At 46.4% G+C, this 16,618-nt stretch overlaps 1 protein-coding gene across 3 annotated transcripts in view; it reads left to right on the top strand.

Annotated features, from left to right (window-relative positions):
• Dock5 (dedicator of cytokinesis 5) overlaps positions 1-16,618 on the top strand; it is a 178,967-nt gene that overhangs the window by 152,813 nt on the left and 9,536 nt on the right. For all 3 annotated transcript variants that reach the window (XM_087585775.1, NM_001372012.1, XM_087585776.1), the window contains 10 exons: positions 1,819-1,908; positions 3,551-3,655; positions 5,002-5,143; positions 6,387-6,468; positions 7,045-7,129; positions 7,860-7,946; positions 10,399-10,575; positions 11,930-12,013; positions 12,880-13,017; positions 15,024-15,190. In XM_087585775.1, the coding sequence (XP_087441901.1) occupies positions 1,819-1,908; positions 3,551-3,655; positions 5,002-5,143; positions 6,387-6,468; positions 7,045-7,129; positions 7,860-7,946; positions 10,399-10,575; positions 11,930-12,013; positions 12,880-13,017; positions 15,024-15,190 (1,157 nt within the window). The remainder of the gene's footprint in view (positions 1-1,818; positions 1,909-3,550; positions 3,656-5,001; positions 5,144-6,386; positions 6,469-7,044; positions 7,130-7,859; positions 7,947-10,398; positions 10,576-11,929; positions 12,014-12,879; positions 13,018-15,023; positions 15,191-16,618) is intronic.

Below are 16,618 nucleotides of genomic sequence, written 5' to 3'. Positions count from 1 at the left end.
GCAATACCAACATGTATGTATACATGTGTACACCACACATACACAAATACACACATGCACTTATGCCCATATATTTCACTCACATACACAAATAAAAATTACATACAACACACAAACACACACACACACATTTTTTTTTCCAAAACTGTACCCACTTATGATGGCAGCCGAAGTGTCAGGGGCTCCAAATCATTCACACTTCTAATGAGCTGGCTAAAATTTTGAGTAGCCAAGGGTGTCCCCATCAGGGTTAATAACAGAATGCAGGAGATTGCTCTATCTAATTATTATAGTATTGTTGTAACGGGTACAAATCGGGATCTGACGAACAGTGAAATACCCAAGGTGTGGTCTAGGGCAGTCTTAGAGGCCCAGTGTCCTCTACCTCTCTAGAATACTGAAGAGTCTACCAGCTGTGGCACTAAGTACCTACAATTCTGGCGATTCAAGGCAGGATGATTCCTTGAGCTCGGAAATTGAGATCAGCCTGGGGCAACATAGCAAATACACCCTTTAAAAAAAATCCATGTATTTGAATTATACAGAATTTGTCATAACGTAGGCATGATTGAATTATTAACTACACAATTGAACTCAATCTCTAGCCCCCTTTGCCACTCTTGAATCAGGGCTGATAATATGTCATTCAAAATTACAACTCTATATCATGGCTTTTGAGACAGAATTTTACTAAATTGCTCAGGTTGGCCTTGAATTTGTAATCTGACTGTTTCCACTTCCAGAGTGCTAGAATTCCAGGGTGAGCAGTAGGGCTCACTTTACAGCTCCAACTCTTTAATCACATAGTCTTCCTGACTCTGCCGAGAGGGCATCTTCGTATTGCATTATCCCTATAAACTTGGGGGTGGGGTAGCCCTCTCTAGTCACCTCTTAGCATAGATTTTGGAGCCTACAGGGATGCACCAGGAATAAAGAATTCATTTCCTTGATTAGAAGGGCTTGAGGCAGAAAAGACCACTTCTTTATTACATTCCATCATTGCCTCCTGACCTTACTATTAGTCCCTTGTTTATCAGAGAGAAAATAAACGATGAGATTAGCAGTGAGTGTCTTGGAGAGTGCCCATCTAAGAGACACATACCGGAATGGTGAGAGGACTCCATTTGGGCACTAGTGGACTAGCCTGGACACAGAATTATTGCACAGGGCTATAACCAATATTGACTCCTATTGGAAGAAGTTTCCTAAATTCCATACCACCTGCCATTTGGCCCCTTCCTGTCACTGCAAACAGCTCACCTGCATGAGTGTGTACACACCCAAACATCTACACCTACAGACACAGCCCAGAGTGGAGTCCCACACCAGCCACCTTAACTGACTAGCCACATTGGGATCCTAGGAATTCATTCTCTCTCCCCCCCCCCCCATTGGTTCTTGGCTCTTTAAACTCCAAACTGCTTCAGTGGAGATGCATGTTCTCCTGTTCTGGGAGATTATTCAGAGAAGTACCTCTTGACAACGTATCCAAGATGCACAGGTTGCCTAAAGAAAGCTTCAGATTTTGGAGCATTTTGGATGAAGGGACACCTAACCAGTAATGTCTATGGAAATTAACCCAAGTCAAAAAAGAAAAAGAAAATCCAAATTGGAAATACCAGTAGTCCCGAGCATTTTGGAAAAGGACTATTCAACCTTTAGTATCCTTAAAACATCAGGAAAGAAAGGGTTAGTTGATTAAGCAGTATCACAAGTCAGGGTCCCTTTCAGATGCTCAGCCCACTGACCGCTTGGTCTCAGTTATTCTCTGGGGAGGTAGCAGCTGCCATATCTCACCCTGCTTTCCTTCTTCTGAAGATGTGGGAGAAAGCCATCAAGCTGAGCAAAGAGTTGGCGGAGACCTACGAGAGCAAAGTATTTGACTACGAGGGCCTAGGCAGTCTCTTGGTAAGCGAGGGCTGCTGAAGTGGGCACTGCTGAGAACAGTTTGGTATACGGGTTGGAAAGAGAACCAAGGATACTTTGCCTAGTAAGGTAAACCTTACTTTAAAATGGAAGATGTATAACCCCATTGTTCTCTATGTGGTCCTCAAAGAAGTCCTCTGGGACTGGGAATGAGGACTACCCTGGGGAAGGTGGGAACACTGAGCCTGGGCGATCATGCCCCATCCTGGCTACCGTGGGACATTGTCTGTTCATTAAAATTCCCTTGTCTTGGGCCAGTGAGTTGCTGTGCTGCCAGGCCTGACAAGCTAAGTTCAGCCCCCACATTCCACATGTTAGAAGGAGAGAACACACTCCTACCATTGTTCTCAGACCATCGACTATGACACATGTGTGCTCACACTTAATAAAATATTATTTTACAATGAGAGGACAGCCTATCCTTGAGGCTGACTTTGCATCCTACAAGAATACCACTGTGCCCACCAGGACAAGCTGTGAATGTTTCTATCAGAATCTAAGTGGTCTTTGCCACCTTTTCTGGTGTCTGGAGCCTTTAGAGAAAAGCTCAGCAATGACAGTTCCCCAAGCCTGCATATCAAGCCCAGCTACAGGCACAGTTCAACTCTCACAAACAAGCAGCACACACGTGCAACCACCCACATGCCCACTGCACAGCAGTGGCGAGAAACTTTACAGCAGGAGCCTTGAAAGGTTAGGTTGTCACTATCACAGACTAATCTTTTTCCTGAGGATCTATTTGTCAAGAGCTCTTAGTGAAAACTTAACTCATTGACTTTACCAGCTTCTGCCATTGAGAGACTGGAAATTAATTCACTCAATAGTTTCGTAAGCCAGCTTGAGTTAAGATGCTGGCCACCAGTCACCAAACTAAGAAAGCATGGTTCTGACAGACTGATGCCTAGAGCGGTCACAGAGTTCTTTCAACCATGGTTGGGTTGGGTGTGATACAAGATGATAATCCCAGATGCTTGGGACATAGAGTTCCAAGCTCTGCCTGGCCTGCAGAGCAAGGTAAAGCAGCCTGGGAGGCTGTGTGAGGTCTTGGCTCAAGCTTAGCATATATAAAGCCCTGGGTTCCACCCCTGCTTCCACATAGAACCAGGCATCCTGGTGCATTTCTGTAATTCCAGAGGCACCTGGGTAGGTGAGGCAAGAGTATGAGGAGTTCACAAGTCATCCTCAGCTACATGGAGAGTCAGAGGCTAGCCTGAGCTACTGTCTCAAAGAACCCATAGTAAAGCATTCAAAGAAGTGGAAGAAGATGGTGAAGAGCTGGTAGAACTTACTTTAGGGTCATCAGGGCCTGAGGGGGCCCTGCAAAATCACCTGCTCAGAACAGAAACTCTCAGCATTTACTTTCACATGCCTGGTTAAGTTTAGATACCGACTGTAGATCTCAAAAGTCCGAGGAGGGCTCTAAGGCACGTCCTGGACCAAAGTTCCAAACATAAGGTCACGGAACACAGTCACCCTATGGCCTACAAGGTGGCCTCCAAAGACCTTCCATTTATCTGACACACAGAGGAAAACAGAGAGAATGGGCTGACCTTTTTCTTTTTTATTTCTTCCTCTGACAGCTTCCCAGTAACCTCCAGATGAAATGTGTTATTTTGTTTTTCAGAAAAAAAGAGCCTTGTTTTACGAGAACATCATTAAGGCCATGAGGCCCCAGCCTGAGTACTTTGCTGTGGGATACTACGGGCAGGGCTTCCCTTCCTTCCTGAGGGTGAGGAGCCTGGGGGTGGTCCCCAGAGCCATCAGGAGTGGGATTTGGGAAAGAGGGGAGACTTATCTCTCTTCCAGATGGCGGGCAGCAGCTGCTGGCCTGTGTTCCCACTGTGGGAGGTCAGGTCAGGGAGAGAGACCTCTTCCTGAATGCTGGCCTCTCTACCCCACGCCTCTGACACCACTGGTATTCTGGCAGACCCTTTGTGCAATGGCTTCCCCAGGTGCAAAGAGAGAAGGGAAAACAGAATTGGCCCCATCCTCAGCCCAAACTTGGATGAGTGTGGATGGATGTGTTTTGTTAAGCTTATTTTATTTCCAGTCAGGGCCACTTTGAAATCAAATATCCCAAGAACAAGGCAGCAAACACTTCCCCAGAGTAAAAGCAGTTTTGTCATACCGACAGGGGTGAGAGAGCCCTCTCAAAAGTACGGACACTGGCACAGCGACTTTAGAAAGAACTCCTTCAGACCTGAGCCTTATTTAAATATATATTATCTCCCATACTCGTAATTTGAAAACCACAGAATGAGATGGGGATGTAGCTCAGTTGGTTCAGTGCTTGACTAGCCTGCATGAAACACGGGGTTCCAGTCCCCGAATCACATGAATTGGGTGTGTTTGAATACGTCTCTCATCATAACACTCACGGTGGATTCTCTAATCAGAAATTCAGGACTGTCCTCTGCTACATAGAGAGTTAGAGGTCAGCCTGGACTACTTGAGACTATGCTACCAAAACAAAACAAAACAAAACAACAATAAAAAAATAAAAACCAATCACCACAAAAGAGAGCCAGTTCTATTCCTAACTGCTTACTGAGAAAGCAATGGAGCCTCATTCAGTGAGTTTCTGCTTGTTGTCTACTCTGTACCAGGCACTTGGGAAGAAGCAGAAATGTCCTGACGTTACTCAGACATGTCTCTGCCCTCAGTGTGTCTACAAGCTAATGGGGGACCAGGTCGGGAGCTAAATATTAACATATGAATGTTAAATTTGAACTATAGTCAAGGAAAATGGCCGTTGCTGAAACCTTGCATCCAGGAAGTATTTACTCAAGTGAAGAGAAACCTAATCATTCTGTAGGGATGGCATCCTTGATCATAACCACCAAAGCCTGTGTCCAACCTGCATGTCCATCAACTGGGGAAAGGAGGGATAAACTTTTATCTACCCAATAGATGCTGCTCATTACCTGTTGAGTATGCAAATGATGTTCACTGTGCACTTACATGGTTGTGGATTTAGCTTCCATGGAGAAGCACAGTGGCCTTCTCTACCTTCAGCTCTAGGTACCTCTTCACCCTTCATACCTAATGACTTCCTTTGGCTTCCCTGACCTACAGAACAAAATCTTCATCTACCGGGGTAAGGAGTATGAGAGGCGAGAAGACTTCAGCTTGAGGTTGCTGACGCAGTTCCCCAATGCTGAGAAGATGACCAGTACCACACCACCAGGAGAAGACATCAGGTCATCTCCAAAGCAGTGTATCCTTGCCATGGGGACATTGGCTCGGTGACTCTTTACCCTGGGATGGGCCAGGCCAAGCCATATAAACTAAGAGTTGCAGCTCCTCCTCTGTTGGCAGAAGTGCTCCAATCTTTCCAGCCATGCCTTCAACCACTCCGTGTAGAAGTCTTCCAGGCCTTTAGGGAAGACATGGTCAGTAAGTGTTGAGTATGAATGAACAATCTTTATACTCAGATGGGGAGCTTAAAGGAAGTTCTGGATTCTGTTACAGGTCTTAAAACCATGCACTTAAGACCGTCTAACTGCGTTCTTGGATAGCCTCCCAGCCAGTGGCTCCAAGACACCCTCCTGGTCTGCCCTTTCTACCATGCATGGATCCCAAAATCTGCAGCTTTTCCAGTCATGTATATGGCATTGTACTTGCAAATAACCCATATACATTCTCCCAAATACTGCAGTGTGCATGTGTGTGTTTAGCCGTGTCCTGGGGATTGGAACTCAGGCCCTCATGCTTGTATAGCAAGCACTTCACCAACTAAGCCAGTTTCCCAGCCCCTCTAGTTGACACCCAGATACAGTAAATGTCCTGTAAATATTATCACAATGTAGTCTGTATAGCATCAGTACAGAAGAAAATTCTCACTTGGTTATCTCTTTAGGTGTAGAACCTGCAGGCACAGAGGACAGGTTATGTCTGCACTGGTAAGGGCACCAGGAGAAGCCCTTCCTAGGACTTTTCATTGACCTGTCCCAGCAAGACCCCTTACCCCACACTGGTTTTGGAGTCTGACTTTAGTCCCCAGTTGTGGAATCTTGAATTTTCACTTTTCTCGACCTCCATGATCTCCTCTGCTGAAAAAGAATGATCTGTCTTATAGGTTTTTCTGTGAGCTTGAAAGATAAATTCAGAACACTTAGTCCCCGTGAAGTGACTCACCCCATCAATAGTAGCACCTAAAAAGATAGCAGTTGTATTTCCCTGACTTCTGGAGTCCAGCTGTTTCAAAGACATGCATATCCAAAAAGCATATTAAAAGCATGTCTGGCTATCTGTTTCCTTATACTTTCCTGACACTTACTTCATGGGGCCATGATATTTGCCAAGTGTCTGGCCACATGAGGTGTCCCATCATGACAGGGCATATGGGAGCGCATTTCAGTGCAGCCCTGCACCGGCTGAAGGTAGATGAGAAGCGGAAGCAGAGACCTCACAGTCTGTGGCACCTTCAAAGCTAGCCTTTTTCCTCAATAAGCCCTCAGACCTGCAGTGCTTCACTGTAAAGCCTGTCATGAGCTTGCCGCCCAGCTACAAGGACAAACCGGTTCCAGAGCAGATCTTAAAGTAAGTGGTTCTTAAAAAGGAAACAATCAGGCAGGGCATGGTACCCTCTTGTCATCATAGAAGTGGAGGGGGGGGGAGAAGAAAGTTCAAGGCCAGTCTGGGCTACAAAACAAGACTTTACTGGGAATGTGTCAAAAGCACAGCTTTTTGTTATACTTTGGAAGACCAATTACTGTTCCACATTCAAGATGGAAGCTTGTAAGTTAAAGTAACATGGATTTTATCATTGAGGGAAAGGTAAACTTCACTTGAGCACAGGATTCTCTAGCTCAGATGTATCACTAGGGACCAGCCTGTGTCAGTGTTTGAGGTTGCCTCCATGTCAGTGAGCTTGACTAACAGCACCATGGCAAAGCTATGCAAAGGAGACCACAAACATGGTGGCTATACGTACCTTTGAAAGCTGTGAGCTGTAAAATAAACTCTCAAGTACAAAAAATAAGATGTGGTATGAAACCCTGGGAGCTCAGCCTGGCCCTGTCGGCCATAGGGATAAACCTCGGTGCCTGGTGTGTCACAGGTTGGGTTGTGGGCTGGCTCTTTGAGGTCCCTTGCATCTGCTTTGTCCTTTCCCAGTTACTACAGAGCTAATGAAGTTCAGCAGTTCAGGTATTCCCGGCCATTCCGGAAAGGAGAAAAAGACCCAGAAAATGAGTTTGCCGTGAGTCCACTTGGCTTGTTTTCTCGGTGCTTGTGTGCATGTGGGGGCGGGGTGCACGTGTACACTTGGAGGCTAGAAGTCACCCTGGGGTGTCATTCCTCAGGAGTATCCCACCTTGTTATTGCGACAGAGGGTCTTTTCTTGGGACTGCAGCCTACCAGCCCAGCTTAGCTGGCCATCCAGTGACCCCCTGGGAATCTTCCTCCCTCTCTGCTCTCCAGCCCTGGGACTACAAGCTTATGCCACTGCCCCTGGCCTTGTACATGAGTGCTGGGGATTGGTTGCAGGTCCTTTTGACTTCCCTACCTGAGCCATCCCTCTAGCCCGTGTCTAGTGAATTCCAGTGTCTTCCCTCTCATCCTCATTGGCTAAGACAGGGGGTTGGAGCTTCCCCTGTGGAGAGAGTAACCTGTTAATTACTGACAAACAGGCTGTCATCTCAGTGGGAAATCTCCAGACTGAAGGATCCAGATCTGGGCTCTGCTGTTATCATGACATATGTAGGCGAGTTACACCTCAAGAACCTCAGGTGTCCATCTTTAGAAGGAAAGGTCTTGAGGAGTCAAACCCCATGCAGACCCAAAGCCCATGATCCTTGAGTTTTATAAGGAATATGTTCACCCCCAGAAGACGTGAGAATGGAGTCTCACCAGCTGAGCCAAAGGTTTGGGGTCGGTGGTGACCTGGAAGCTGGCCGCTGTCTCATTTTGTGTTTTCTTCCTTGCACCAGACCATGTGGATTGAAAGGACCACATACACAACAGCCTATACCTTCCCTGGGATTCTCAAGTGGTTTGAAGTCAAACATATTTCAACAGTGAGTAATTTGAGGTTGTAACCCCAGCAGGGGGTGTGTGGTGGGAAACTCTCTGTCTGCAGAAATAATAACAGCTTTTGTTCTGTTCTATGACAGCCTGCACCAGCTTGGCTTGCCTCCCTCTGGCCAACTTTGTTTTTTAAAGGCGAAATAAAAAGCACGATTGTGCAATAGGGTCGCTTTGTAAAACTGATGTCACAACACCAACCTGAAAGGTCACACTCAGCAACTGACTCTTTGGTGGCCTGAGAGGCGTTGTCTCCATCTGTCGGCAATGCTGTCAGTGCCCAGGAACAGTGCCAGGATGCCTCTGGAGAGGCGCCTCTCTACCCCGTCATCTTTTCTGAAGCCCTCTCGTTCTCAGCTTGAACATCACTGATGCCGCAGCCCCTGTCCCGCTGCTTCCCAAAGCTGTGTTCCTCACTACCTCAGAGTGTGGATCCCACTGAGCAAAATCGACTGTTTTTCTCTCCATCCATCTCCATCCACTCCCATCCATTTGTACTCCTCACCTTTATGTCTCTTCGTGGCCATCCTCCTCCTCTCTCCACCTCTGCCTATCGTCTTCCCCCTCTGTCCACCTTCATCCATCTCCTTCCATCTCTGAGAGAAGCTGTTGGAACTAAGACTTAGGTAGTTTAAGTAGTGAATGACATTGGGTCATTTGGAGGCGGTGGGCCTCAATGTCCTGACCACTGCTCAGTATTATCCCTCAAGTTAAAGTGTGAGATCCACCTTCTCCATGTGGCCAGCTCTAGAATACCCAGTCATGGGCAGATAGCCTTTGTAGTGTCTGTGCTCATACCATTCTGGGCATATTTCTAACCTACTCTACTTGTAAGTCTTGAGTTTCTACTAAAGCCATAAAACTACTACTAGCATTGAGATACAGTGTACCCACAAAAATGTGTAGGTCCAGTCTCAGCAACTCGGCCAGCCATAGGCTGTAGATGGTGTACTGTGTATTTAGGTCTAGCAAGCTGCTTCTCTATTCTAAATGTATACAGACTCTTTCCTTGGCTTATTCCCTAGATAATATATAATATTCACTGCTATAACCATAGATCCTAGCAGTCATTCAAAGCCAGATGTGGTAGCATGTGCCTTTAATCCCAGCACCTAAGGGGTAGGCAGGTAGATCTCTTTGAGTTCAAGGCCAGCCTGGTCTACATAGTGAGTTCCAGGACATTCAGGGGGACAGAGTGAGATCCTATTTCCAATAAAGTAGTCAAGTATACAGAGAGATATGCATAGACCATCTATAAATACTGTACCACTTTAGAAGCAAGGCATTCATGCACCCTTAGATTTTGGTGTCCTCAAAGATCCAAGAACCAGTCCTGCTACATGTTTCTGAGCTGGTTGTGTGTTTTATTATGTTTGTAACTGGTGTTCAGCATGGCACTTAGCATGAAGTAGGTATGTGAAAAGTAATTCCCAAGCTGATTGTGTATAGTCAGTGTGAAGTGCACACCCTGATTTCACACTCACTAGAGGGGAGAAGAGGGAAAGAGGAATTCTGGGACCCAGACAACTCTTGGAGCTGGACATGGTGATACATTCCTGTACCAGCTTTTGGGAGGATGAGTCAGGATCAGTGGTAGTCTGAGGCTAGTCTAGTCCTCATAACGGGTTAAAGGGCACCAGGGCAATGTAATAAGACCCTGTCTGAGGACAATGAAAGGAAAGTGTAGAAGAAAAAGGAAGGGAAGAGGAGACTATTTCTTGGCCATTATGACCTGAAGTTTGATGTATTTCTTGGTGCTAATGATAAATCATTTATTTAAATGTAGCATGCTTTATGAGTAGGGATTTAGGAATAAAATCTGGGATAGGTGTTGTGTGGCCAACAGTGGATGAAATGTAGGTGCTGGCCTTTTGGGAAAAGTGATTTTGAGGACATTTCTGGAAGAATCTAGTTCCTGTGATTGTTTTTTCATCATTCTTGAGTCATCCTGTTCTTTCTGTCTTCATTAACCACAGGATCTACCCCAAAGAGATAAGGCATGGGTCTGGATATAGAGATTCCAAGATTCCTGCTTTTTCTTACCTGAGTTTTCCAAGGGTTACTTTCCATTGTCAGGGGTACAGAATGGTCTCAGATCTGCTAGCCAGCGACCTCAGAGCCGTTCAGATGTGTTTGCCTGAGAAACAATGCTGCTACGGCTCCAGATGTCTTCATACATTTTGTTTAGATGTTTTGCTCCAAGAAACAGTGTTTTCTACAGCCCACATTTTACATCCCACTCCCTAAGATTTCTCAATAGCCAATTTTTGTAATTAACCAATAGAAAAGCATGGGGGCAGGGGGAGGCTAATGAACAGAGTCCTGACAATTGAATGCTCCTGCAAATTGTGGATAATTCCCCTCTCCGGAGAAGAATGATCAGGTTATCTCAGTCTTTGGAGTGGAGCTCACCTGGCCCCTTCTCCCATCTGCTCCACTCCTCAGGAAGAAATCAGCCCTTTGGAGAATGCCATAGAAACCATGGAGCTGACCAATGAGAGGGTTAGCAACTGTGTACAACAGCATGCCTGGGACCATTCCCTCTCTGTGCACCCGCTCTCCATGCTGCTCAATGGCATTGTGGACCCAGCTGTCATGGGGGGATTCTCCAACTATGAAAAGGTAAATCCAGCTCCTGAATCTCACAAGAAGGACAGGCCGCCCTCTGTGTCATGTGCCACTCTCCTCTCTGAATGGGAATGTGGAATTACACAAGGATGTCCCTGGCCTCACATTGCCCTGTGAAGCCTTTAGGGGAAGAGTGCCAGGCCCTGGTACCCCTGGCAGATGTACCTGCTATCCTATCCTCTGGGAGGAAGACAGCTCAGGGTGCTCTCAAAGCTCAGGATGCACTTCGGTGAAGAGCCACTTTCCCAAAAAGCATAGATACTTTATGTAGAGTGAGTTTCCAGGAATCTCCAGCCTGACTTGAGCCAAGTACTATGGACAAAACGATATTTTAGCTTGTATTAGTTACTTCTCTGTGCTGTAATGAAACACTGTGACCAAAAGCAACTTAATGAAGAAGGTCTATTTGGTTTATGACTCCAGAGACATAGAATCCATTATGACAGGGAAAGAATGATGTGCCATGGTGGTAGGAGCCAGAAGCCAGCTGGTTACATTTCCATCCATGCTCAGGAAACAGAAAGGGAGCAGGAAATGGAGTGGGACTAAATTCTCAGATCTCATCCCCGTGATGGACTTCCTCCAGCAAGGCTCCACCTCCTAGAGGTTCTATAACCTCTCCATGGAGCACTGCCAGCTGAGGGCTCAAAGTTTTCAAAGACATTGGCCATTCAGTCGGCCACACAGCTTCACCATTGTCTAACTGGATGCTACATCTGTTACTCTGAAAAGGCAAAAGAGGCATACTGGCCACGTGTAGTCCACTGGATAGGACTTGACTAGAGTTTTGTTTATATGGGAGGACATGAATTCAGTCTAGGTGAAGGATGGGAATCTTAGCTGCTATGGTACGTGTTCAGTGGTTGAGTCCTCCTCCAGAATATAAATTAACATGTGGCCCGGAAACGCCTTCGATGAGGGAGAAGATGGGACAGGGAGAGAAGGAACCTGAAAGAGTGGAACATGAACTGTTCTCTCAATTCCATTTGTGTACAGTATCCCAGAAGAGCGAAGGCTGTGTGGCCTCTCAGCCCTGTGACCTCATTCTGGCTTTCTACCGGCCACTGTATGCTCTTGGACACAGGTGTCACCTCTCTGAGCTGCAGTGAGGAAACTTCCCGACTTAGGGGATGGGTTTAGGGATTAGAGAAGCCATTCTATAGAGAGAGAGAGACAGGACTTTGTTTAATGTCTGTCTCTTCATTATTCACTGGGCAGTAAGGTGGTCCTGTGAAGGACATGGATGTTCAGTCGTTATGTAAGACGTTTTCTCCCCTTTGAAGATGTCCGCCTCTCTCTGTGATCAGAGATGTGTCACAAGTAATGTTCACACGTGTTCTCCTTTTAGGCCTTTTTTACAGAAAAATACTTACAAGCACATCCTGAAGACCAGGAGAAGGTGGAGCTCCTCAAGCGGCTGATTGCCTTACAAGTATGTAGGCTAGGAGGCACAGTACTCCTTGGGTGCTCACTGCATTTGGCCCTAAGGCATGCTACATAGCTTAAATGTAGCTATAGGCCACTTTCTGGGGTCCTCCCCCCCACCTCTCTCTCTCTCTCTCTCTCTCTCTCTCTCTCTCTCTCTCTCTCTGTGTGTGTGTGTGTGTGTGTATGTGTGTCTGTCTGCCTTTGTATGTGGGTGTGTGCATGTTTCTCTGCGTGTATATGTGTGTGAGAGAGATTAAGAGAAATATTGAGACAGAGAGAAACAGAGAGAGAAAGACTAGGTGTGGCAGCACCCTCTTGTAGTATTAGGGCAGATTTCATGAACTTAGTCACCAGCCATCCTAGCCCAGTTGGTGAATTCCACGCCAGTAAGAGACCCTTTCTTCAAAAAACAAACCAAGGTGGGAGGCATCTGGGAATGATAGCAGAGGTTGTCCCATGGCCTCCACACATACATGCACACATTTACACACACACACACACACACACACACACACACACACACACACCAGCACACACATGGAAATTCTGCAGTCTGGTTTCCTAGCCTGTGTTTCTTGCTGACACGTATGGGTCTCATTCTTTTTCTTGTCATTACAGTAAATTCTTCTGGAAAAACAGCCATCAAACTGTCTCTGTGACTACCCCAGTGCTCAGCTGTAGTATCTGAGTATTGGGATCTTCTCTGTTCCTTTGACAGAGTTCCCAAGCCCTTGACTAACAAGTGACATTCTCATTAGATAATTCTGTGTCAGTCAGCCTCTCTGACCCCACCCCTTTGCCCAAAACTCCAAATCTGAATTGACTCCCTTCCCAAACCATGTCTCCTTTCCTTTCTAACCTTTTTTCTAGATACCTCTGCTCGCAGAAGGGATCCGAATTCATGGGGAGAAACTGACGGAGCAGCTCAAGCCACTGCATGACCGGCTATCTTCATGCTTCCGGGAACTCAAGGAGAAAGTAGAGAAGCTCTATGGGGTTATAACGCTGGTAGGCTTTGACTAATTGACCCTTGAACTTTCCTGAGTCTCTCTCATGGTATTACCCAGGGTTTCAGATGCCTGATGAGTCACACCAGCATAGGTATGATGTGCAGATGGACCGGCAGGAACATGAACCATCCTTGAGCTAGAGAGTCCCAAACTTGCTTGACCTTCAGAACAGAGAGTTTATGAAACACAGAGAACTAGCTTCAGATTTTAGGCATGCTCTGGGGCCCCAGTTTACAGTTTTAACAAATGGCCTGATGACACTGAACACCAAGGTGGCTGGACTGGGCGGGCACTTTGAGAACACTCAGGGGCACGTCAGTTTCCTTGTCCTACACATTGGCCAGTCCTTCCAGTCCTGCCTGATTTTTATAGATTTTTTTTTTCTGGATCTTTTTCTGTTTGGCATAAGTTTGATCGTCTGACCTTTTGCGGCAAGAAACAGTTGTAACCTGTATTGGGCACTTGACAGATTCCTCTGCCATCTTTGACACACTCTGTGAGGCTGTCTCTCTTTGCGTTTCCCACCCCTTCACCCCCAAGTGCTGAGGGGAAGCTGCTAACCTCTCCCCTCTCAATCGATGGTGTCACTGGTCCTGGCTCATTGCATTCTTTTGTCCTTAAGTTCACCTCTCCCTCTTAAACAGCCTCGTTTTGAACCCCTGACTTCCAAATTCTTTCCTCCAATCACAGCTCTGCACACCTCTCCACTAAGTCCCCCAGAGGACCTTTCCCACCGCTTCACTTCTTTTAGTCATCATTGTGTATACAGGCAGGTAGGTGTGCTGATGCACACGTGTGACCTCAGTACCCAAGAGGCTGAGACAGAAGGATGCCTGTGAGTTTGAGGCCAGACTGAGCTACATAGCTAGCTAGATTCTGCCGCTCCCCCATCACCAAAAATATCCAACTCAGTTCCCTTCCTGATACTCTGCCTCCCCCTACTGCTGTCTAGGCACACTTATGTCTTTTGTGCCCACGTTCCTAGACTGTAAGACTAAGCTTTCCTTCAACCTACTCTCCATCATTGTTAGAATCCAGCCAATGTTAGAAAGTGAATTTATTTTAATTTATTTTTTCCATTTTTTTAAATTGAGTATTTCTTATTTACATTTCAAATGTTATTCCCTTTCCCAGTTTCCTATCCATCAGCCCCCTAGCCCCTTCCCCTCCCCTTCTATAAGGGTGTTCCCTTCCCCATCCACCCCCTTATCGAACCCCCCACAATCCCCTACACTGGGAGTCCAACCTTGGCAGGACCAAGGGCTTCTCCTTCCATTGGTGCCCAGCAAAGCCATCCTTTGCTATATATGCAGTTGGAGCCATGGGTCAGTCCATGTATAGTCATTGGGTAGTGGTTTAGTCCTTGGAAGCTCTGGTTGTTGGCATTGTTGTTCTTATGAGGCTGCAAGCCCGTTCAGCTCCTTCAATCCTTTCTCTAATTCCTCCAATGGGGGTCCAGTTCTCAGTTCAGTGGTTTGCTGCTAGCATTTGCCTCTGTATTTGACATGCTCTGGCTGTGGCTCTCAGGAGAGATCTATATCCAGTTCCTGTCAGCCTGCACTTCTTAGCTTCATCCACCTTATCTAGTTTTGGTTGTTGTATATATATGGGCCACATGTGGGGCAGGCTCTGAATGGCTGTTCCTTCAGTTTCTGCTCTGAACTTTGCCTCCATATCCCCTCCTATGGATATTTCTGTTCCCCTTTTTAAGAAGGAGTGAAGCATCCACATTTTGGTCATCCTTCTTGAGTTTCATGTGGTCCGTGCGTTGCACCTTGGGTAATTCAAGCTTTTGGGCTAAGAAATCAAATTTGATAGGATACCACAGGGGGACGCTGATTCTCTCGTAGCATCCTAGGTTTCTGGAGACTCCCCTGCCCAGCTTAGATTCTACGGCCACCTTAGTCAACATGCCATGTTTGCATAAGACCTACAGGGTGGCTGCCTCAGACCATTCTGGCTGCATTGCAGGCTGCTAACCCTGAGGGGCTGCTTGTGTTTCAGCCACCCAGCATGACAGAGAGGAAGCCAAGCCGTGCAGGTTCCATGGTACTGCCCTACATCCTGCCCTCCACGCTGCGCAGGCTGTCTGTCACCTCGGTGGCTTCCTCAGTGGTCTCAACCTCCTCCAACTCTTCAGACAACGCTCCTTCCAGGCCAGGATCTGATGGGTGAGGCTGATCTTTGCACTTGGTGAGGGTAGGATGGTATCTTGTGACATTAGCTTTGGGCACCAACGTGAGTGTGTTTACACACCGCTCCTATTCTCGAGGACTATCCCTGACAAGACTGTTCCTAAAAATAAAAATAAAATGAAAAGGTCATATTTTACCACTTACTGAACACAGTTTGCCTGGTAGGCACAGCTTAATTCCTCGCCAGTTACCATGTTTAAAACAATTTCAAACTTAGTTTGCATCATCAAATAGTCAGAGAACAGTATTAGAACAAAATTCCAAAGGTAGAAAATGATAACACACACACACACACACAGAGTTCTTCACGAGTTTTTAACATTCAGCTTATTAGAAACATCAGTGGACAGTCGTGTGTGTGTGTGTGTGTGTGTGTGTGTGTGTGTGTGTGTGTGTGTGTGTGTGTGTACCTGGAACTTACTCTGTGATTACACTGACTGGCCAGTGAGCCCAGGCCCCATCCTTGCCTGCAGTGTTGAGGAAAAGGTGTACACTGCTTTGCCCAGCTCTTTTCACATGGGTGCTAGGGATATGAACTCAAGTTCCCATGCTTGAATAAGTATTTGGCTCACCAAAGACATCTTCCCAGCCCCCCAAATCTCATATTATTCTCTGGCTTCTAACCACCCAGACCGCCTCCCACCTCAGAATGGGGGTGACCACTCAGACGCTTTCGAGCGCCCAGGGTAGCTCTTTCTAGGAAGTCAAGTGCCTGATTGCACGCTCTTTCCTATGTTTATTTATACAGCAGTCCCTTAAGGGGGCTCCTTAAAACAAGGAAAACCATGAAAGGGTCTGCTCTTTGGGGACCCTAACATTAAAGGATGTTATTAAATTACAAAATTGGGGCTGGGGATTTAGCTCAGTGGTAGAGCGCTTACCTAGGAAGCACAAGGCCCTGGGTTCGGTCCCCAGCTCCAAAAAAAAGAACCAAAAAAAAAAAAAAAGTATTCTTAAATTACAAAATTGAAGTATAGAAGTTTGTTCAGCAAATGAATGAATGAATGAGTAGGAAGTGGAGGTAAGTACATAGTTCAGATGGAAACTTTAACAACTGGAAAATGCCCCAAGAAAACATTTAGGTATATGCAGTATTAGGGAGGGAGGGAGGTGGGAGGGAAGGAGGAAGGGAGAGAGGGAGGGAGAGGGAGAGAGAGGGAGGTAGACAGGTAGGCAAGCAGGCAGTCCAGTGGACAGACATACTGACAGATATTGTTGATATATGATAAAATTATAGATGACAGACAGACAGACAGATATTTAGGTAGAACTTTTAAAAGGAAATGAGATAAAGAACTTTCAGACAGGTGTTATGGCTCATGCCTGCAATCCCAACACCCAAAAGGCTGAAGACAGGAGGATGTCTCAAATTTCAGGACGACCCTAAGCTATTGTCTTGGTCCC

The sequence above is a fragment of the Rattus norvegicus genome, chromosome 15 (genome assembly GCF_021556685.1).
Source record: "Rattus norvegicus strain SHRSP/BbbUtx chromosome 15, alternate assembly SHRSP_T2T, whole genome shotgun sequence".
In the NCBI taxonomy this organism is placed as follows: Eukaryota; Metazoa; Chordata; class Mammalia; order Rodentia; family Muridae; genus Rattus; species Rattus norvegicus.
This window is presented reverse-complemented; position numbering and strand designations above follow the sequence as displayed.